Source organism: Danio rerio, chromosome 19 (genome assembly GCF_052040795.2).
Source record: "Danio rerio strain M-AB ecotype USA chromosome 19, GRCz13ab, whole genome shotgun sequence".
In the NCBI taxonomy this organism is placed as follows: domain Eukaryota; kingdom Metazoa; phylum Chordata; class Actinopteri; order Cypriniformes; family Danionidae; genus Danio; species Danio rerio.
This window is the reverse complement of record NC_141039.2, coordinates 49,340,001-49,365,311: the sequence shown is the minus strand read 5'-3', so window position 1 is coordinate 49,365,311 and position 25,311 is coordinate 49,340,001. Positions and strand designations below refer to the sequence as shown.

Genomic DNA, 25,311 nt, shown 5'->3' with positions numbered 1-25,311 from the left:
CTGGGTGCTCCGGTTTCCCCGACAGTCCAAACACATGCGCCATATAGGGGTATTGATTAACTAAATTGTCCATAGTGTATGAGTTGTGTGTGTGAATGAGTGTGTATGGGTGTTTCTCAGTACTGGGTTGCGGCTGGAATGGCATCCGCTGCCTAAAACACATGCTGGAATAGTTGGCGGTTCATTCCGCTGTGGCGACCTCTGATGAATTACAGACATCACTCAAGGCTGCTGTTTATGCGAATGAGGGAGAGATGGGCACTAGTGGGCGGGGCTTTCCTCCTCTGACACCACGTACAAAGAGAGAATGTCAATCAGAGTGTTTCTGCAGACTGATTTGAGCCATGTCTAATTAGAACAAATACAATTAATTTTTGTTTACCATTAGAGGCTGGTTATATTCACACAGTATTGCTGCACAACCCCTTAAAAAATAGATTTTGCATAATAGATCATAAATAATTAAACTAGAGAAGAGTGGCTTCGATGAGGAATGTGTTGCTGGTAATTTCACTAATAGCAGGAACTACCAAGTATCAGTTTTTGCTTTCCTTGGTTACTTTTGCTGAGACTACATATCAAATTAGCAAACCTAGGACTGCATAAATGATTACAGCGAGCAGATTCTCTTGAATGACACGAGGAACAAAAATAAAACGGCGTAGGATGACAGCTTCTCCTTTGTGGATCTTGAATAAGTTTTAAAAAGTAAAAAGTGCACAGTCGCAAAGCACGAATCCCCTTGTTTCTCTAACAAGTCACGAATCTTTTAAAATAGGGTCTCGAAATGCTTTCAGAATTCTTGCTCCTGATCAAATATTTATATCCGTCTCAGTACTTTGCATTCATATTAACCTGCAACACTTGCTATTTATAAGAGCTGGACTGTGTAGTGTTTTGTCTGCTAAGCACATTATTAGTAGGTCAACACTGAGGATATTTTTAGTGTCAAGATGTGTCTATATTTAAAGTGGGTCACTACCTTTATATATTTAGAGTCGATTTTTGTGTTTTGGAGTTGGCTTTGAATCAAATGGAGCAAAAGCATTTATTTTTGTTGCACTGACTTAAATTTTTTTATAATGAAACCAATCGTCCATCTGTATAAATGGATCATTGAATCATTTGCTCAACTAGAATGCATACAGTATAAAACACTTCACTTATGGTATAGTTCGATAACACTGGCATTTAATATAAATTACTTGAGTATTTTAATGTTTTTGAAGATTGTTTATAAGGTTTTATGCAGAGACACTCCCACAACAGAATCATCCCAATCAATCTAAAATGATCGATTCTTTCCAAATAGAGATATTCAAGTCACCTGGGGCCTCATGTATCAACGCTGCGTACGCACAAAAACTTTGCGTACGCCAAGTTTCACGCTCAGAATCGCTCACGTTTGGATTTACTAACAATGAACTGAACGTGGGAATGTGCGCAGGTTCACGGCAGCTTTCTGGCAGGCGTACGCACATTTTTTGTGCGTGTCTGTTTTATTTCCATTGGCGACTCCTAGAGGCAGTTGTGTTAAATTCCTCTCTACTAAGTGTCTGAGCCTTGCAATGGCAGCTGTATGAGACGGGTTCATATAGTAGGTATGTAAGATTTCCATACCATACAGTTGACCAGCTAAACATTAAAGCACAATTTGCAGCGGTCGCCTGTTTTCCCAATGTAATCTGAGCAATCTACTGCACGCACATTGCTATAAAGACACTATCTAAAGATGAATTTGCATGCGTGAATCAGAAACATTTCCATTCAATAAATGTGCAAATAAAATATGATGCACAAACTTATTGATGATTCCTACTTGTCTTTCTCGTGATAAATAGTGGGCAAAATCTGATATGTAGCGGGGAAAAAAGAGTTTATCAGACGCTGGATTCGAACCGAGTTTATGCTAGAACGTGTCAGTACATGATCACATGCTTCTTATGAGATGCGCCACTGAGACTGCTATGGGTACTGCAACATTTTACAGATATAAACCACACTATTTCTTTTTTAAATGCACTTAGTGCGATGTTCAGACCCAACTGTGTTAACCGTACCAGCTAAACTCTCCCACTCTATTTTTTTCTTTTGTTGTTAATTCCGGAGAACAAACTTGCAAATAACACCGCTTTTCTCCGGTCTACCTCCGAAAGCAGCAACTCCAATTCACATTCTGTTCAAAGTTTCTCTTTTTGTTTGATTTTGCCGTTGCTTTTTCGTTGGGTTTTTCCATTAGCATAGTCATTAGCATATTCATACGGGGGAGGAGGCAGGGAGGGGTTTTGCGCTCGTGCATGTTGCGCTCAGTTTCACGTTCATTCGGATGTACAAAAGAATATGCGTGAGATTCGGCGTACGCAGTGTTTCATACATCTGAATTTTTTTCTGCGTACGCACATTTACAGCTTTGTGCGTACGCAATGTTTTAGTAAGATTTCCACGCAAGTCTTCGTACATGAGGCCCCTGCTCAACACAGCTACGCTATTTATGAATGAATAAATGTCTCATTGACTCAAATGATTCATTCAAAATAGCTGATTCATTGAATTTATCTTGATTACATGTCCACTTTTGCTCAATCATTCTGTTTTAGGGAATAGTACATCAGGGTTTCAAACTAATCTGCCATATCTATGAACGAATCAGTGAATCATTGACTCAAATGATTCATTCAAAATAGCTGATTCATTGAATTTATCTTGATTACATGTCCACTATTGCTCAATCATTCTGTTTTAGGGAATAGTACATCAGGGTTTCAAACTAATCTGCCATATCTATGAACGAATCAGTGAATCATTGACTCAAATGATTCATTCAAAATAGCTGATTCATTGAATTAATCTTGATTAGATATTCGCAATTGCTCAATCATTCTCTTATAGGGAATAGTAAATCAGGGTGTCAAACTAATCTGCCATCTGTATGAATGGATCATTAAATCATTGACTCAAATGATTCATTCAAAATAGCTGATTCATTAAATTTTCCTTGATTAGATATCCGCAGTTGTTCAATCATTCTCTTATAAGGAATAGTAAATCAGCCTCTCAAACTAATCTGCCAACTGCATAAATGGATCAGTGAATCATTGACTTAAATGATTCGTTCAAAATAGCTGATTCATTGATTTTATCATGACTAGATATCCACAATTTCTAATTTATTCTCTTATAGGGAATAGTAAATCAGGCTCTCAAACTAATCTGCCATCTGTGTGAACGGATCGTTGAATCGTTGACTCAAATGATTCATTCAAAATAGCTGATTCATTTGATTAATCTTGAGTAGATATCCACAGTTGCTCAATTATTCTCTTATAAGGAATAGTGAATCAGGCCATGATTCTCATCAGATCATGATTCGCCGAAATTAGCTGATTCATTGAATTCATCTTGATTACATGTCCACTATTGCTCAATCATTATCCTATTGACCTTATTCTAAAATGCGGAAGTGCGCCTGTTTTAGCGATTGTCTTAGAACTTCTGATTCAGTCGCCTATGGGAGAAATGACTAGGAATAATAAACGGCAGAAAATGGCCAAACTACTTGCTCAACAAACAAATGTTTGCATGACTACACAGACCAAGTAGCATAATATAATAAGAAAATATTAAATTGCAACATCAAGCAGCGTAACGAGCAGTTGTTAACGTCAAAAAATGAATGGAAGTGAATGTGACCGGAAGTCGCGAGACAAAAAGATTCATATGGCAGCGCCCGCTCGTCAGCTGAGAATAAGGTGAATAGGGAATAGTAAATCAGGGTTTCAAACTAATCTGCCATCTAAACGAATCAGTAAATCATTGACTCAAATGATTCGTTCAAAATAGCTGATTCATTTAATTAATAGTGATTAGATTTCCACAATTTCTAATTTATTCTCTTATAGGGAATAGTAAATCAGGGTGTCAAACTAATCTGCCATCTAAACGAATCAGTAAATCATTGACTCAAATGATTCGTTCAAAATAGCTGATTCATTTAATTAATAGTGATTAGATTTCCACAATTTCTAATTTATTCTCTTATAGGGAATAGTAAATCAGGGTGTCAAACTAATCTGCCAACTGCATAAACGGATCAGTGAATCATTGACTCAAATGATTCAATCGAAATAGCTGATTCATTGATTTTATCTTGATTAGATGTCCACAATGATGGAAGAGAATTCATACACAACTATAATGTATACCGTGTAAAATACTTCACTATAGTATGGATCAAAAACACTGGCATTTACTATAAACTACTTAAGTATTTTAGTCTTGAACCCAGCTCACCAGCAATGCCCTTGGATCCCGATTGGATTTGCCGATGTATTGAATTCAGTAGACCTATGCTTTGTCTGTCAGGACAGGGTCTGATGTCCGTATCCAATTCCAGAATTAAGGTGACCTACTTTACAGAGCACAATCCCTTTATCTTGGACGATGGCTTAAAATTGAGGAAGGGGGCCAAGATTGGACGCTTCTTGGCTCTCATATGGGACAATTAGCTCTCTCTTTTTCACTCTTTCTCTGTGGGTCTTCAAAGCGCTCAATTAGGGCTTTAGCGAGCGTGTAACAAGGAGTCCACTGAGAAGTAGACCCCGCTGATCTGAAAGCTGCTCTTCAGAGTTTTCTGAGCAAGCAGTATTGAACTTTCTGCTCCGATTTCAACAGCGCAGACCTGCATACTAAAGATCTGTCTGGCGGATGAAGTTTCACAAGTTGAGTCAGTCATATTTAATCACTTTGAATTTTAACTCTTCGAGACCCAAGTTTGGTGTTTGAAGGATTTGTTTGTTTTATTTGTGGCCTGTTGTGGGTTGATAAACAAGTGAATCTTATTTAGAGAGTCATTTAATTCAAATGATTCATTCGATACCTATAATGATTCATTGAATTTGATTAGGTGTCCAAATTCGCTCACTTACTTTTTAAGGTTGGAAATAGTAAACAAAGCTTCCGAACACAGCTACTGTCTTTATCAATGGATTGTTGAATCATTGGCTCAAATGTTTCATATCTAAAAAGCTGATTCATTGAACTTCAACTTGATTAAGTGTCCAAATTTATCAAGTGAAGTTATCTTAATTAGAAGTCCACATTTGCTCACTTACTTTAGAGTAGGGAATAGTAAAGCTTTCGAACAGAGCTGCTGTCTTTATGGATGAATCATTCTTGACTCAAATGATTCATTTTGAAAAGCTGATTCATTGAACTGGAATTTGACCAGGTGTTTAAATTCGCTCACTCACTGTCATGTAGGGGATAGTAAACAAGGCTTTCAAACACATCTACTGTCTTAATGAATGGATAGTTGAATCATTGAATCAAATGATTCATTTAAAATAGTTCATTCATTGAGTTTATCTTGATTCATTATTCACATTTGCTAAATTGTTCATTCAAAATAGCTTATCCATTGAATTTATCTTGATCAGACATCTATATTTGCTCACTTTTATGTAGGAAATAGTAAATAAAGCTTTCGATCAGAGCTGCTGTCTTTACGGATGAATCATTCTTGATTCAAATGATTAATTTTGAAAAGCTGATTCATTGAACTGGAATTTGACCAGGTGTTTAAATTTGCTCACACACTGTCATGTAGGGGATAGTAAACAAGTCTGTCAAACACAGCTACTGTCTTAATGAATGGATAATTGAATCATTGACTCAAATGATTCATTTAAAATAGTTCATTCATTGAATTTATCTTCATTCATTATTCACATTTGCTCAGATTGTTCATTCAAAATAGCTTATCCATTGATTTTATCTTGATCAGACATCTATATTTGCCCACTTTTATGTAGGGAATAGTAAATAAAGCTTTCGATCAGAGCTGCTGTCATTACAGATGAATCATTGAGTCATATTGTTCATTTGAAATAGCTGATTCTTTGAACTTGAACTTGATTAGATGTCCAAATTCGCTCACTCACTGTCATGTAGGGGATAGTAAACGAGGATCATCGAATCGTTTACTCAAATGATTCAATCAACATAGATGACTCGTTGACTGTATCTTGATTAAATGTTTCAATTCACTCACCTTTGTTTCATGTAGGGAATAGTAAATGAGACTTTGAAACGGAATTACTGTCTTTACAAATGAATGATCGAATCATTGACTCAGATTGTTCATTCAAAATAGCTGATTTATTGAATTCATCTTGATCAGACATCTATATTTGCTCATTTGCTTTCATGTAGGGAATAGTTATTGAAGCTTTCAAACAGAGCTGCTTACGGATGAATCATTGACTCATATTGTTCATTTGAAATAGATGGTTCATTGAACTTGAACTTGATTAGATGTCCAAATTCGCTCACTCACTATCATGTAGGGGATAGTAAACAAGGCTTATGTCTTTAGTAAACGCAGCTAATGTCTTTATGAATGGATCGTTGAATCCTTGGCTCATATGATTCATTTAAAACAGCTGATTCATTGAATTAATATTTGTTAGATATCCACATTTGCTCACTTGCTTTCATGTAGGGATTAGTAAATGAGGGTTATCAACTAATCTGCCATGAATGGATCATTGAATCAATGACTCAAATGATTCAATCAAAATAGCTGATTTATTGAATTCATCTTGATTCATCTGAAAGTGAACATTTGTCATGTACTTCTATAGTAATGCTGATGGTTCCACAAAAGTGACCAAATCCTTTAGTCCCGAGTGCTCTATAATAGCTGTAATGTTTGTGTGAATACCGCTTTAATTCCACCGGATGATAAGCTCAACAAGCTGTGGATGTGAACAGCAGCCCGTGGCGTTGCGTAACGGCTCATCAAATAAATCTAAACCATGATGACATCTGCTGAACAACATTACTGAGAGAACCACTGATATAACAGCAGAACCAATCGCTCCGCTACAGTTTACTGAGATGCTGTTGCTGAGATTGCTGAGGATATTCATCATGCGTGCTAACTCTGTTTTTATTCATTTTAATATATTGTGTTTTTCAGATGGCAATAACTCAAACACCTCTCACCCTTAACAGATCTAAACTGTGTTTCCTACAAAAATACAAAGCAGGTTATGTTTCCCAGTGGTCTTTCTTATTTTTTTTCTCTCTCTCTATATTATGAGCACTGCTCCGCCTTCACCATACACTCAAAAAAAATTGTTGAATGAACATGATTTAATCGTGGCACCCTTTATGCATCTAATCCAATCAAGTAAACCTGAACTGCTTTGAACATGTTGTATGAACACACAGCACATTTGTAGATAAAACATGGTTTCAATATGTCAGTCTAACTTCTTTGAAACTAATTGACTCAAAATGCTTGTATTGTGTTATTCTAATTAGAATGATTCTAATTTACTCAATGTAACACTAAAGCTTTACTTTAACAAAATTATGTCTTGTTAAATTAGCTAGTAAATTTCTTGTTCAATATTGTTGTTTAATATCATTCATTCATTTTCTTGTCGGCTTAGTCCCTTTATTAATCCGGGGTCGCCACAGCGGAATGAACCGCCAACTTATCCAGCAAGTTTTTTACGCAGCGGATGCCCTTCCAGCCGCAACCCATCTGGGAAACATCCACACACACATTCACACACACACTCATACACTACAGACAATTTAGCTTACCTTACCCAATTCACCTGTACCACATGTCTTTGGACTGTGGGGGAAACCGGAGCACCCGGAGGAAACCCACACGAAGGCATGGAGAACATACAAACTCCACACAGAAACGCCAACTGAGCCGAGGTTCGAACCAGCGACCCAGCAACCTTCTTGCTGTGAGGCGACAGCACTACCTACTGCGCCACTACCTCACCCTTAAACCACCAACTATTTCAGCATAAGTTTACGCCAACTGAGCCGAGGTTCGAACCAGCGACCTTCTTGCTGTGAGGCGAACGAGCTACCCACTGCGCCACTGCCTCGCCCTGTTGTTTCGAAATTACATTTTTTAAATGGCAATACTATGAAGCAAGATTTAAAATTAAGTAATTTAACACAAAAAGGACAGAAAACATGTTATACATGTATATATTTCTTTTATTATAGCCTTTAGCAGGCACCAATCACATTTAAACAAATTTCTTCTTTAATATTCTGATACAAAATGTTATATAATATCCAAAATTGTAATATGTAATATAAAATGTATAAGAAACATTTAGCCAACAAAATAACCTTCGCTCTTAAGAAAACTGATCCCCAAGCAATACCTGTAGGACGTTAACATCATTTTTTTTACCAATTGAGTTTAAACAGCTTTCTTCACTTTGGTACTCCTATTCAAAATGTAAAAGTATAAAATGTATAGGAAACATATAGCCAACAACATAACATGCATAACATTAAAGCTCTTGGGAAAACCAATGCCCAAACTGTGCCGAAAACACGCGGTGATACTTCTTGTTGTTTTCGTATGGTGACATCCAAACGCACTACCGCCACCTACTGATATGCGCGAAGTGACTCTCCAGAGTGAGAGTTGTCGATTTGAAGCGTCTCAGTCTCATTGAATCAACATGTTCTGATCAAATTCATTTGATTATTTCTTGATTCAGTTTCAAATAACATGAATTAATCATTTAACATACGTAAACTTGATTTGTTCTTTTCAATCTGACAAATTTTTATTTTGTAAATCCAATACATGCCTAGTTGATTTTTTTGAGTGTAGTAGGTATACTAATAGCAATCATATTTCCTTCTGTTTCAAGCTGCGAATGTTTAAAATGACATATCAACAGAACAAAAACGAGATGTAATCACAATCTGAGCACTTGCGATTAATATACTTCACCCGCAGCTGTTTTTCAGTCATTTATAAGCCTCATGTCCATGTCAGAGCTACAATTCACCGATGTTTTTGTCAGTCTTTCGGAGATTTAATCATTGGTGATGATGTTATACCGGGTTAGTGTCTGCTTTTATATTTGGTGTTGGATTAATATTTCCTATTAAACGCAGAAAATACAGATATTCTTTGCAGTGTGCGTTGCATATGTTTCTGAAGCCGGAGCTCCTACAACAGAGAAAAACAGCCTTAAAACAAAAGCAACTTAGCATGCAGATCACGCATGGCTTCTTCCCTCACATTCGCTCGCTTTCTCTTCGCCTCTTCTTCGCTCTCCATCTTTCTCACACAACTGAAAGCAGGTTGTCTGATGGCCAGACGCTCCAGCGGATGTATAAATTATAGATTTCATTCATCTGAGAGACTGAGCCCTGGCCTTGATTTGTGTGTTCAGAGGGCTGATGTTGGGCCTTCAGGAAGATGCGATGCTTTTTCTGCCTCTAAATATAGATCAGGACGTTCTTCTGCTCTTCTGTAGGACATGCGCAGAAGACAGAGACACGCACACACACACACACACACACACACACACACACACACACACACACACACACACACACACACACACACACACACACACACAGATGTTTCACTATTAATTCAGTGTTGCTTTCAGTATTTACTTACACTTAAAGAATTAGATTAAATTATTGTATTATATTAGTGGCACGGTGGCTCAGTGGTTAACACTGTCGAAGGTTGCTGGTTTAAGTGGAGTTTGCATGTTCTCCGCATGTTGGCGTCCGGTTTCCCCTACAGTCCAAACACATGCAATATAGGGGAATTGATTAACTAAACTGCCCGTAGTGAATGAATGTGTGTGTGAATGTAAGAGTGTGAGGGTGTTTGCCAGTACTGGGTTGCGGCTGGAAGGGCATCCGCTGTGTAAGACATATGCTGGAATAGTCTGTGGTTTATTCCACTGTGGCAACCCTTGATAAATAAGGGACTAAGCTGAAGGAAAATGAATGAATAAATTAATAATATTTTATTAAAGTTATTATGATATTTTAATTCATTAATTCATTTTATTAATATTTACTAAAGCAGTTTTTACATTTTTAAAAAATATTTAATTTGTGTTCAAGGATTAATTATTTTGTATTTGTATTTATTAAAATAAAATCATTTAATTAATTTCATTTTATTAATTCAACAATTTTTTATTTATGAATTTATTTATTTGTAATTGTTTCTACATATTTTTATTAATATTAATATTAATAATAATAATAATAATAATAATAATAATAATAATAATAAAAATAAAAATAAAATATTATTATTATTATTATTATTATTATTATTATTATTATTATTATTATTATTATTATTAATACTACTACTACTACTACTAATAATAATAATAATAATAATAATAATAATAATAATAATAATAATAATATTGATAATAATAATAATAATTTATTATTTTATTGTTATTTTATTATTTATAATTTTTATTATTAATATTATATTATTATTATTATTATTGTATTATTATTATTATTATTGTTAATATTATTTTATTAATATTATTTCGTCATTATTATTATTATTATTATTATTATTTTATTATTATTATTTTATTATGATTTTATTATTTATATTATTATTAATGTTGTTATTATTATTATTATTATTATTATTATTATTATTATTATTATTATTATTATTATTATTATTATTATTTTCCTCCAAACATTTCTGACTGTTGTATTTCTGAAGATAGTTCCAGCAGTGTATTTAGCTGCTCTTGATGGTCACAGTAGTTGGTTGGTTTCTCCTGTTGTGTAATACTGTATATTCTGGGTTAGTGCTTCCAGCCTCTGTCAGTGTGTGTGAACAACCCAGAAAGTGAACTGCCCTCACAGTAAACCCCAAGCTTCATATCCTCAGTTATGTACAGTGGCCAGCAGAAATGAATGCAACCAAAACAGACATCTCTTCTAAACGAATACTTTCAATGCTATACATTAAGGTACTTGTGTACAGTATATACACTCACCGGCCAATTTATTAGGTACACCTTAATAGTACATGTTTGGACTCTCTTTTGCCTTCAGAACTGCCTTAATCCTTGGTGGCGTAGATTCAATAAGCTACTGGAAATATTCCTCAGAGATTTTGCTCCATGTTGACATGATAGCCTTTGTCGGCTTCACAGAGATGCTTTTCTGCAGAGCTCGGTTGTAGCGAGTGCTTATTTGAGTTACTGTTGCCTTTCTATCAGCTAGAACCAGTCTGGCCATTCTCCTCTGACCTCTGGCATCAACAAGGCATTTGCGCCCACAGAACTGCCGCTCACTGGATGTTTCCTCCTAATCAGACCATTCTCTTTAAACCCAAGAGATGGTTGTGCGTGAGAATCCCAGTAGATCAGCAGTTTCTGAAATACTCAGACCAGCCTGTCTGGCAGCAACAACCATGCCACAAAGTCACTTAAATCCCTTTTCTTCCCCATTCTGAAGCTCGCTTTGAACTGCAGCAGATCGTCTTGACCATGTCTACATACCTAAATGCATTGAGTCGCTGCCATGTGATTGGCTGATTAGATATCTGTGTGTACCTAATAAAGTGGCCGGTAAGCGAACATTAGATTAGTCAGTGCCAAAGCCAAAACCATTACTAAGCGATGAAACTATATGATTTTGGAAATTTAAAAAGTATGTAATACTAAGAAAAAAGTATGTGATACTGGAAATAAATGTCTATGAAACAGGGGAAAATGTCTCTGATACTGTGCGTATGTGATGCTTCAGTGATGGTTTGTAGTTTTGTTCTGTGTGTTTAATCAGTCAGTTCACTGTTGTGCTGGAGATCTGCAGTTAGTCATTATCCGCCCGTGTTTCCACGTCATGAGGAAGCGCTCGGTTTATTTTGGGCTTTTAATTCAGTCTTCAGCTTTGTGTAATTTCTGCTTGGCCTCAATTCACTCCAGATAAATGTGACAGATGGATTTATTCAAGTGTTTCTCTCTTTAACGCTCTGCAGTTCATCACAGTGACAGACAGATACAGCTTTATATGAGCCATGATTCGGCTAAGAGTGACTATAATAATATTAATATTTGTACTAATCGCTGTTGTTCTTGTTTATTTATTTTGTGCTTATAAACATAAAGAAAATGATATTGTTCTTTGTACGATTAATCTTTCTATGATTAAGTGATAGAATTATTGTTGTTGTTCTAGTTGTTGTTGTTTTTGTTTTTATTATTTATTGTAAACATGAAATAATAAAAATGTATTATGAAAGATTAATCTTTTTATTAACGATCGTCATTGTCAATAATAATAATAATAATATTAATAATAATAATAATAATAATAATAATAATAATAATAATATAATAATATAATAATAACAATAATAATAATAATAATATGATTAAATAATAACAATAATAATAATAATAATAATAATAATAATAATAATAATATAATTAAATAATAATAATAATAATAATAATAATAATAATTATTATTATTATTATTATTATTTTTATTATTATTATTATTATTATTAATATTATTATTATATGATTAAATAATAATAATAATAATGATAATAATAATAATAATAATTACTATTATTATTATTTTTTTTATTATTATTATTATTATTTTTATTATTATTACTACTATTGTTAATATTATTATTATTATTATTGACAATGACGATCGTTAATATTATATACATACAAATTGATAAAAAATGTTCTGTGTCTTATTGTTATTAAATATTTAGAAAAATAAAACCTTTGCTAAGCTTCAGCTTTCAAGATTAACTATTAATAACTATTAATAAAATTTATTATTATTATTTATATATATAAATTAATAAAAAATCCATCCAACAAATTCAGTGTAGCAATAAAAATAATAATAATAATAACAACAAGTATTTTATTATCTAATAGTAGTATCTAATAATTATTTTTATCTAATTGTTGTTATTTGTTGTTTATTATAAAAATATAAATATGCCCAGTAAGATTTAGCTTTCAAGACTGCCTATTAAAAAAAATAAAATTGTCTTTTAATAATAATAATAATAATAATAATAATAATAATAATAATAATAATAATAATAATAATAATCCATAAAAACTAAAATATAAAATATGCGTTAAACAGCTTTGGTTCTTTCTGAGAAATATCAAGAATGTTATTTAAAGATGTTTAATTTATATTATTTATATAATCATAATTGTTCATAATCATAAATGTTTGTCCTGATGTGCATAAGGCATACATTATCTGATCTCAATCCTACTGTAGAAATCTTGTGTTCTCTGTCGGGCTTTGGCAGGTTTATGATTTGGTCATTTGCTGCCATCTAGAGGACGATGTGAAAAGTGTTAGCCACATGAAATTATATTCAGCATAAAATCTGCGAGATGTGAGAAATTCTGATAGTTTGCTTATTTAAATCATTAAGGTCTTTAAGACAGTATAGCAAAATATTTCTGTACATAAATGTAAATGGAGTTCATTTGTTAACACAGGTTCCAGCTGCAACCCAACACAGGGAAACACCCAGACACTCTTACATTCACATACACATACACTACGGTCAATTTAGTTCATTAATTCCCCTATAGTGCATGTGTTTGGACTGTGGGTTAACACCAGAGCTCCCGGAGGAAACCCACGCCAACACAGGCAGAACATGCAAACTCCACACAGAAATGCCAACTGAGCCAGCCGGGACTCAAACCAGCAATCTTCTTGCTGTGAGGCGATCATGCTACCCCACTGCACCACTATAATGCCCTTTTAATTTGCACATTAAAACAATAACTTTAAAAATAAACTTTAACCTGTCTGGGGGAATTTAGGATTTTTGCTGTAACTTGACACCATGCATCTTGTCTATAATTGAAATGGGCTTAAACTATTGCTGGGCAAAAAGGAATAATTGTGATTAATCGCATCCAAAATAAGTTTTTTTGACAATATTTATGTGTGTACACTGTGTATATATATATATATATATTGTGAATATAAATCCCCTCATGCATGCATTTATTTGTGAAAATGTTTATTTATATTTAGAAAAAAAAAAAATATATTAGCTTGACATTTTAATTATTTTTTTAGTGCAGTAATCACAATATCGTGAAACTGTGATATTTTTATCCAAGATTTGGATATACCGAGGATGACCCATGCTTAGTAAGGAGTAGTGAATGAGGGTTTGGAGCACAGGTGTCAAACTCAGTTCCAAAAGGGCCGCAGCTCTGCACAGTTTAGTTCCAACCCTAATTAAACACACCTGATCAAACTAATTGAGTCCTTCAGGCTTGTTTGAAACCTACAGGTAAGTGTGTTGGAGCAGGGTTGGAACTGAACTGTGCAGGGCTTCGGCCCTCCAGGAATTGAGTTTGACACCCCTGATTTAGGGGCAATTTCAGATACAACAACTCCCCCGTGTGGTCATGATTGGTCAGTAGTCACTCTTTGCGTTTTTATTTATTCATTTGTTCATTTATTCATTCATTCATTTTCTTTTCGGCTTAGTCCCTTTATTAGTCTGGGGTTGCCACTGCAGAATGACCTGCCAACTCATCCAGCACGTTTTACGCAGCGGATGCGTTTCCAGCTGCAACCCAGTACTGGGAAACACATTTTTTTTATTGTCAAACTTGTTCAATGACAGAAATATGACAATTATTTCTCTTAAGTGTAAAGACAGCATAAAGAGGATACAGAGAAAATATGTGCGTTTCTGTGTGGAGTTTGCATGTTCTCCCTGTGTTGGCGTGGGTTTCGTCCAGGTGCTCTGGTTTATAGGGGAATTGAATAAGCTAAATTGTCTGTAGTGTATGTGTGTGAATAAGTGTGTATGGATGGGTTGCAGCTAGAAGGGCATCCGCTGTGTAAAACATGTGCTGGATAAGTTGATGGTTCATTCCGCTGTGGCGATCCCTGATTATTAAAGAGACTAAGCTGAAAAGAAAATGAATGAATGAATTCTTATGATAAAAACTTAACGATAATAATACAAACAAAGAATAAAAAATAACGTCTCCGAGGACAAAAGTGTGTGTCAAGTTTGGAAACTTAAAAACATAACTCAAGCCAAAATCTTCTTGATACTCCACATTCAGAAAATAAACAGGGAGCAGTTTCTTTAAAAATCTACAAAATGTACAAGACGCATCGACATCAGCATATTTAGATGATAATAAATTGTTGGGGTACATTCTGTGTTGATGAATTTTGTAATGAATCTCCTTTGACCTCCACAGCTGTTCACTGTAATCTGAGCCAGAACGGCATCGACCACCAGGTGTGCTCCGAGGACGTGCCGTCACACCTGGAGGAGGTGTGTGTGGATCCTGGACTGGATGACGACGGATCGGCTTTTCATGACCAGAGTCCTGGATTCCAGAGGAGATCTCCACCGCAGCGCTCCGTCTCGGAGTCTGAGCTCTCCAGGGTGAGCAGGACAACATTATGACACACACTGAGACAATAAGCACCTTACTGTGCACACACGTTTCCCTTATTGCCTGTATTTATATTTTGTTGCCAGACAGTAAATGCGAGACTATTTTAAATATGATCTTCAATATATATATTTTTAAAATTTATTTTATTAATATTATAATATTTTTAAAAATACTAATGTTAAACGCATTACTTTACACTCGCTATATTGTGAGGTATGTATTTTTATTATTATGAATATTGAATGTTTTATCTATTTTGGATGTTTTACTTTCATTGCTATATAAAATTGTTTTTACTTTACATTACTTATGCTTTACATTTATATACATTTATACATTATTTTACCTGTATTTTCTTGTGTGACGCACTTTGAGATTTAAGCTTTAAAGGCAGCATATAAATTATTATTAATTTTACTATTAGAATTAGTAAAAGTAGTGATATTATGTTATTATTATTATTATTATTATTATTATTATTATTATTATTAACATTTAATTAGTAAAACTTTATTACACAGTGACGAAATTGTATGTTGAACAAACTGTAATGCATTACATGTCTCGCTCATATTTCACCCTTCAAAATTCAAGGAAAGAAATCTTATTTAATCACTGTTTGCTTTCTACTAGTGGAAGTAATTCAGTCTGGACTTTATTATACTGGATTTTATTTTATTTTATTTTATTTTATTTTATTTTATTTTATTTTAATAAAAGAAATATTTAATTATTTTTTTCTATAATTTATTTATTTATTTATTAATATTTCTTTTCTTTTTTTTTCTTTTTTCTTCTTTTTTCTTTATTTTAATTTCTTTGTTTATTTTATTGTATTTTATTTTATTATTTTATTATTATTTATTTGATTTGATTTGACTTTTTTCTTTTTTTCTTTAAATTATTATTTTTTTACATTAAATTTACATTAAATTAAATTAAATTAAATTTTCTTTTATTATTTTTTATTTAAATTGTTATTTTTTTATTTCTTTTTTTCTTTTTTTTTTAAATATCTTTCTTTCTTGTATGTTAATTTATTTTGTTTTATTATTTATTTTATTTTAATTTTTTGCTTTTCTTTTTTTCTTTTTTCTTTTGAATTCTTTGTTTATTTTCTTTTCTTTTTTATTTATTTTCTTTTCTTTTTTTCTTTTGTTCTTTTCTATTTTCTTTTCTTTATTTTTTTCTTTAATTTTTAATGTCATTTATTTTTATTTTATTGCATTGCAATGCATTTATTTTATAGTGTTGCATTGAATTTTATTTTGCATTGATTAGTTTCTTGATTTTATTTATTAATCCAATTTGTGCTGTGAAATACAGTACAGTAATAATGTTTTTATTTAAGACCTATTGGGCCATGCATTGCTAAACTAATTAGAGAGAAGAATTTGCAGCATCAATATTATTTAAGTGGGTAGCCCTGTAGCCTCACAGCAAGAAGGTCGCTGGTTCAAGCCCCGGCAGTTGGTATTTCTGTGTGGAGTTTGCATGTTCTCCTCGTGTTGGCGTGGGTTTCCTCTGGGTGCTCCACAGTCCAAACACATGCGCTATTGGTGAATTGGGTAAGCTAAATTGGCCGTAGTGTGTGTGTGTGTGTGTGAGTGAATGAGAGTGTATGGGTGTTTCCCAGAGATGGGTTACATCTGGAAGGGCATCCGCTGTGTAAAACATATGCTGGATAAGTTGGCGGTTCATTCTGCTGTGTCAACACCTGTTTATTAAAGGGACTAAGCCGAAAAGAAAGTGGATGAATGAATGAATGTTCTCAATGCGTATATTAAACTCTCTGGTATTAAAGACGATTTTACAGCTCTTCACCACAAGATGTCGCTCTAATACACAACTTTATCCTGCATTTGCCTCTCATTGATTTAGGTTGTCCATCTGTTTCATTAAACTCCCAGTTAATTTATTGTGAGTCACATATAAACTCTAAAGCAATATACAGAAAGGCAGGACTTTAAAAAATTAATCCATCATCATTCCATAACACATTAATGAAAATGCATGCCGTCATTTTCACTGAACTCACATATTTTTCTCCGTCATCTTTAATAATAAATATTGTTTATGTCGATCAACCCCTCGTAAATCATAAGCGTGCATTGCCTATAATGCGAGTGCCGCTGTCGCAGATGATGATTATGATTTCAGAGCTGTTATGCATTCATATCCTCAAGTCATCATGCTTTGTTGCTATAGTAACATGAAAATTCTTGAATTGTCTAATTATACCAAGGACAGAAGGACTGTGACTTTGTGTTTGTGTGCTTAAAACCTCACTTTTCCTGCACTCAACATCTCTGATATCGACTGTACGATATTGGGAAAATCTAATATTAAGATATTTTATTTTTACTGGATATAAATACAGTTTCACAAGATCTTCTGGGGAGTCTAACAGTATTTAAGTACAGAAATTGAATCATCACTATGCAAAAAAGTGCTTGTTTCTAGTCCAAATATCCAAAAACATTATTAGATCAAGTACAAATATTGTTTTATTTTCAATTACAAAAGATATGAAGCAAAATTAAGAGTTTTTCCTTATAACAAGCTAAATTATCTGTTTATAGGGATTGTAAAATTATCATGTTTTTGCTTTGAAATGTATATTGTGCAGGCCTTGTTGTCACATGAGTCAGTTTTAATGCTTCAAATCTCTTTAATCAGGAATTAGCTACTAATGAACTGATACTTGCTGATACACAAGAGTCCTGTTGCAGACTCAGCAGATGCTAGAGTAAAAAAAAACTGAGCAGAGAAATTTGTTTCAACTGCTAATAAAAAACTGGCCTAGAGCGCCATCTGCTGTTCAAAACTAGCCTAGAGCGCCATCTGCTGTTCAAAACTAGCCTAGAGCACCATCTGCTGTTCAAAACTAGCCTAGAGCACCATCTGCTGTTCAAAACTAGCCTAGAGCACCATCTGCTGTTAAACACTAGCCTAGAGCGCCATCTGCTGTAAACCCTAGCCTAGAGTGCCATCTGCTGTTCAAACCTAGCCTAGAGCGCCATCTGCTGTTAAACACTAGTCTTGAGCACCATCTGCTGTTAAACACTAGCCTAGAGCACCATCTGCTGTTAAACACTAGCCTAGAGTGCCATCTGCTGTTCAAAACTAGCCTAGAGCACCATCTGCTGTTCAAAACTAGCCTAGAGCACCATCTGCTGTTAAACACTAGCCTAGAGCGCCATCTGCTGTAAACCCTAGCCTAGAGTGCCATCTGCTGTTCAAACCTAGCCTAGAGCGCCATCTGCTGTTAAACACTAGCCTAGAGCACCATCTGCTGTTAAACACTAGCCTAGAGCACCATCTGCTGTTAAACACTAGCCTAGAGTGCCATCTGCTGTTCAAAACTAGCCTAGAGCGCCATCTGATGTTAAACACTAGCCTAGAGCGCCATCTGCTTTTCAAAACTAGCCTAGAGCGCCATCTGCAGATATAAACGAGCCTAGAGCTCCATCTGCTGTTATTAATTATCCTAGAGCACCATCTGCTGTTCTAAACTAGTCCAGAGCGCCGTATGCTATTCTAAACTAGCCTAGAGCACCATCTGCTGTTCAAAACTAGCCTAGAGTGCCGTCTGCTGTTATTACCTATCCTAGAGCACCATCTGCTGTTCTAAACTAGCCTAGAGCACCATCTGCTGTTCAAAACTAGCCTAGAGCGCCGTCTGCTGTTATTACCTATCCTAGAGCACCATCTGCTGTTCTAAACTAGCCTAGAGCACCATCTGCTGTTCAAAACTAGCCTAGAGCGCCGTCTGCTGTTATTACCTATCCTAGAGCACCATCTGCTGTTCAAAACTAGCCTAGAGCACCATCTGCTGTTCAAAACGAGCCTAGAGCACCGTCTGCTGTTATTACCTATCCTAGAGCACCATCTGCTGTTCAAAACTAGCCTAGAGCGCCGTCTGCTGTTATTACCTGTCCTAGAGCACCATCTGCTGTTCTAAACTAGTCCAGAGCGCCGTATGCTATTCTAAACTAGCCTAGAACGCCGTCTGCTGTTCAAAACTAGCTTAGAGCGCCGTCTGCGGTTATAAACTAAACTGAAATTGATTTCAGATATCGAAAATAGCAATGCAATTTAGAAAATCTCAGAATCAGTGGCGAATCAATTTCTCGGTCGATTTTTTTTCACCAAAGCTTTATCTATAAGTCTAGGATCAGCTCAGTCTGTTGCTCTTTTTGGTTTAATTGGCTGGGAATGGGATGAAGTGATTCCCACCTGCCGTAGCTCTTCTTGAAGTCTTCAGGATTGGAGTCTGGCTGCGCTCTGGATGCAGTGTGAAACACTGTACTAAAGCTCTTCAACCCGTTCATAAGGCTCTGTCAGCGCTGGCAGATCTCCGGGGTTAATGATCTCGCTGCTGTTTTTAGCCGGGCTATGACTCTCTGTTATTACTGACTCAGCGTCCTGTTTGCTAAAGGTGTATATGACGAAATATACAGTTGAAGTCAGAATTATTTATTTGTCCTTTTTCAAATATTTCCCAAATGATGTTGAACAGATTCAGGAATTTTTCACAGTATGTCCTATAATATTTTTTCCTCTGGAGGAAGTCTTATTTGTTTTATTTTGTATAGAATAAAAGCAGTTTTTAAGTTTATAAACTCATTATAAGGTCAATATTATTAGCTCCCCTAAGCAATATTAGTTTTGGATTGTCTCCAGAACAAACCACTGTTAAACAATGACTTGCCTAATTACACTAACCTTACCCTAATTAACCTAGTGAAGCCTTTAAATGTCACTTTAAGCTGCATACAAGTGTCTTGAATAATATCTAGTCAAATATGCTGTCATCATGGCAAAGATAAAAGAAATCAGTTATTGGAAATAAGTTATTAAAACTACTATGATTATAAATGTGTTGGAAAAAATATTCTCTGTTAAACAGAAATTGGAGAAAAACTAAATATACAAGAGGGCTAATAATTCTGTAGGTCCAGCTCAGACTTCAGCTGTAACAGCACTGTCTCCAGACGCTCTGCATTCAGCTCACAGCGCACCGAAATGGCAAGAAGTGGCATTCAAACAGGAGGCAGTCATTAAAGAGAGAGTTCACCACAAAATGCCATTTTGTCATTGTTTACTGAGCCTCTTGTTGGTTTAAAAGTGTCCAACATTTTATGGAGTACATTTTAGGATGTTCTGTTTGCTTTTTCCAATACAATTATAAACTAAACAGAAGAATTCTAAGCAATAGGTCAGCTATAAATGAAATGTAAATGACTGACTTCATTTTACTTATGCTCCTGTAACTCTTCACTTCATGTAAATCTGAAATTATTCTCTCCAAATGAGCTGGTTAATCTTAAAGGCATCCCAAATATGACCTTTTGTCATTGCTTATTGAGCCTCAAACCCATTTCAATTCTGTGGAGGGAATTTTATACGGTGTTTGTTGCTATTTTTAATGCAATTATGGAATCTGAAATAAAGACAATTTATAAAATGAGAATTAAACAGGATCACACTTTACAATAAGGCTTCGTTCGTTAATGTTAATGTATTTTTTAGCATGAACTTTTTTTAATGCAGTTATAATGGAATCTGAAATATTTAAAGCAGCAGTTCAGATTTATGACCAGTGCAATTGTTGGTAAACCACAAAGACAAATTAACAGCATCACACTTTACAATAAAGTTTTGTTAGTTAATATTAATGTATTTGCTAACATGAACTAATAATGAACCAATTTATTTTCATTAGCTAATGTTTACGTGAACAAAATACTGCAATAAATGTATTGTTCATTGTTTGTTCCTGTTAGTAAATGCATTGACGAACATTAACTAATACAGTGCTATTATAAAGTGGTAAATGAAAGAATTTTAAGCAGAAGTTCAGCTAAAAATGAATCGTCTGACATGTAAATGACTGACTTTATATTAATTATACTCCTGTAAGTCTTCTCTACATGTAAATCTGAAATTATTCTCTCAAAATGAGCTGGTTAATCTTAAAGGCATCCCAAATATGACCTTTTGTCATTGTTTATTGAGCCTCAAACCCATTTCAATTCTGTGGAGTGAATTTTATACTGTGTTTGTTGCTATTTTTAATGAAATTATAATGGAATCTGAAATATTTAAAGCAGCAGTTCAGATTTATCACCAGTGCAATTGTTGGTAAACCACAACAACAATTTATAAAATGAGTATTAAACAGCATGACGCTTTAATATAAGGATTTATTAGTTAATGTTGGTGTATTTACTAATTTGTACTAATAATGAACCACTTTATTTTCATTAGCTAATGTTTACATGAACAAATACTGCAATAAATGTATTGTTTATTGTTTGTTCCTGTTAGTAAATGCATTGACGAACATTAACTAATACAGTGTTATTATAAAGTGGTAAATGAAAGAATTTTAAGCAGAAGTTCAGTTAAAAATGAATCGTCTGACATGTAAATGACTGACTTTATATCAATTATACTCCTGTAAATCTTCTCTACATGTAAATCTGAAATTATTCTCTCAAAACGAGCTGGATAATCTTAAAGGCATCCCAAATATGACCTTTTGTCATTGTTTATTGAGCCTCAAACCCATTTCAATTCTGTGGAGTGAATTTTATACTGTGTTTGTTGCTATTTTTAATGAAATTATAATGGAATCTGAAATATTTAAAGCAGCAGTTCAGATATATCACCAGTGCAATTGTTGGTAAACCACAAAGACAAATTATAAAATGAGTATTAAACAGCATCACACTTTAATATAAGGATTTATTAGTTAATGTTGGTGTATTTACTAATTTGTACTAATAATGAACCACTTTATTTTCATTAGCTAATGTTAACTAGCCTGAAAAAATACTGCAATAAATGTATTGTTTATTGTTTGTTCGTGTTAATAAATGCATTGACAAACATTAACTAATACAGCGTTATTATAAAGTGTTAAATGAAAGAATTTTAAGCAGAAGTTCAGCTAAAAATGAATCGTCTGACATGTAAATGACTGACTTTATATCAATTATACTCCTGTAAATCTTCTCTACATGTAAATCTGAAATTATTCTCTCAAAATGAGCTGGTTAATCTTAAAGGCATCCCAAAAATGACCTTTTGTCATTGTTTATTGAGTCTCAAACCCATTTCAATTCTGTGGAGTGAATTTTATACTGTGTTTGTTGCTATTTTAATGCAATTATGGAATCTGAAATAAAGACAATTTATAAAATGAGAATTAAACAGGATCACACTTTACAATAAGGCTTCGTTCGTTAATGTTAATGTATTTTTTAGCATGAACTATTTTTTAATGCAGTTATAATGGAATCTGAAATATTTAAAGCAGCAGTTCAAATTTATGACCAGTGCAATTGTAGGTAAACCACAAAGACAAATTAACAGCATCACACTTTACAATAAAGTTTTGTTAGTTAATATTAATGTATTTGCTAACATGAACTAATAATGAACCAATTTATTTTCATTAGCTAATGTTTACATGAACAAATACTGCAATAAATGTATTGTTCATTGTTTGTTCCTGTTAGTAAATGCATTGACGAACATTAACTAATACAGTGTTATTATAAAGTGTTAAATGAAAGAATTTTAAGCAGAAGTTCAGTTAAAAATGAATCGTCTGACATGTAAATGACTGACTTTATATCAATTATACTCCTGTAAGTCTTCTCTACATGTAAATCTGAAATTATTCTCTCAAAATGAGCTGGTTAATCTTAAAGGCATCCCAAATATGACCTTTTGTCATTGTTTATTGAGCCTCAAACCCATTTCAATTCTGTGGAGGGAATTTTACACTGTGTTTGTTGCTATTTTTAATCAAATTATAATGGAATCTGAAATATTTAAAGCAGCAGTTCAGATTTATCACCAGTGCAATTGTTGGTAAACCACAAAGACAATTTATAAAATGAGTATTAAACAGCATCACACTTTAATATAAGGATTTATTAATTAATGTTGGTGTATTTAATAATTTGTACTAATAATGAACCACTTTATTTTCATTAGCTAATGTTTACATGAACAAATACTGCAATAAATGTATTGTGCATTGTTTGTTCCTGTTAGTAAATGCATTGACGAACATTAACTAACACAGTGTTATTATAAAGTGGTAAATGAAAGAATTTTAAGCAGAAGTTCAGTTAAAAACGAATCGTCTGACATGTAAATGACTGACTTTATATCAATTATACTCCTGTAAGTCTTCTCTACATGTAAATCTAAAATTATTCTCTCAAAATGAGCTGGTTAATCTTAAAGGCAACCCAAAAATGACCTTTTGTCATTGTTTATTGAGCCTCAAACCCATTTCAATTCTGTGGAGGGAATTTTATACTGTGTTTGTTGCTATTTTTAATGCAATTATGGAATCTGAAATAAAGACAATTTATAAAATGAGAATTAAACAGGATCACACTTTACAATAAGTTTAATGTTAATGTATTTTTTAGCATGAACTATTTTTTAATGCAGTTATAATGGAATCTGAAATATTTAAAGCAGCAGTTCAGATGTATGACCAGTGCAATTGTAGGTAAACCACAAAGACAAATTAACAGCATCACACTTTACAATAAAGTTTTGTTAGTTAATATTAATGTATTTGCTAACATGAACTAATAATGAACCAATTTATTTTCATTAGCTAATGTTTACATGAACAAATACTGCAATAAATGTATTGTGCATTGTTTGTTCCTGTTAGTAAATGCATTGACGAACATTAACTAATACAGCGTTATTATAAAGTGTTACCACAGTTATAAATGAAAGAATTTAAACCAAAAGTTCAGCTTATTATTCTCTTAAAACGAGCTGGTTAATCTTAAAGGCATCCCAAATATTACCTTTTGTCATTGTTCATTGAGCCTCAAACCCATTTCAATTCTGTCGAGTGAATTTTATACTGTGTTTGTTGCTATTTTTAATGCAGTTATAATGGAATCTGAAATATTTAAAGCAGCAGTTCAGATTTATGACCAGTGCAATTGTTGGTAAACCACAAAGACCAATTATAAAATGAGAATTAAACGGCATCACATTTTACAATAAACTTTCATTAGTTAATGTGCAAATCTAATGCAAAAGAAAGTTGTTTTGGGAGCTGTTCACTGAAATGGCATTGTTGAAAAACCCTTTATTTATTTGTATCATATCGCACCCCCTGATTTGATGTAATCGCTGGTAAAGAAAAAATCTGTAATTACCGTAAATCCCATGGGGTTACTTCAAGTAAATAACATACATCATAGATTAATGAACTGGAACATGTTAGGCAGTAATTACAACGTGCGTATAAGCAATGATTACAATACCAGAATAATGAACAACAAATTTTTGATGAGGAATTCTTTTAATCTTGTGTGTCTCATTAAAGTGTTTTATTGCGTCAGAAGACTTGTAATCTTGAACGCAGGCTTTTCTTGCTTGTATTTTCATGAAAAAGAACAGCCGGTGTATTCTTATCCTCTTCCTTTATTTCCCACAGGGATAATAAAGTCATTGTATTGTAGGAATTGTAATACTTTTTACTGAAAAGAGGCTCCTGCTAACACGGAAATGTGCTGCTAAATTACTTATCAAAGATGTTGGAGACTTATTCTTTCAGTAGAACAGATTTTAATCTAAGTTCAGTGTTGGGTTGTATATTAATTAATAATTACGTCATTAAAAATCTACATACATTGATTTTACTTTGAAAAGTAACTTAATTACTCAAGTTATACATTTTAAGTAAATTAACTTAATGCTACTTATCTATCTATCTATCTATCTATCTATCTATCTATCTATCTATCTATCTATCTATCTATCTATCTATCTATCTATCTATCTATCTATCTATCTATCTATCTATCTATCTATCTATCTATCTGTCTATCTATCTATCCCTCCATCCATCCATCCATCCATCCATCCATCCATCCATCCATCCATCATCCATCCATCCATCCATCCATCCATCCATCCATCCATCTACCCATCTACCCATCTATCTATC

General features: G+C 33.6%; 2 protein-coding genes across 2 annotated transcripts in view; both read left to right on the top strand.

Annotated features, from left to right (window-relative positions):
* The window catches only part of samd12 (sterile alpha motif domain containing 12), a 155,189-nt gene that overhangs the window by 11,255 nt on the left and 118,623 nt on the right, over positions 1-25,311 (top strand). Inside the window, exon 2 of the mRNA XM_087296131.2 lies at positions 15,099-15,289. Within this exon, the coding sequence (XP_087152257.2) occupies positions 15,099-15,289 (191 nt within the window). The remainder of the gene's footprint in view (positions 1-15,098; positions 15,290-25,311) is intronic.
* LOC148679877 (uncharacterized) overlaps positions 1-25,311 on the top strand; it is a 165,856-nt gene that overhangs the window by 39,771 nt on the left and 100,774 nt on the right. The gene's annotated exons all lie outside the window — the stretch shown is intronic.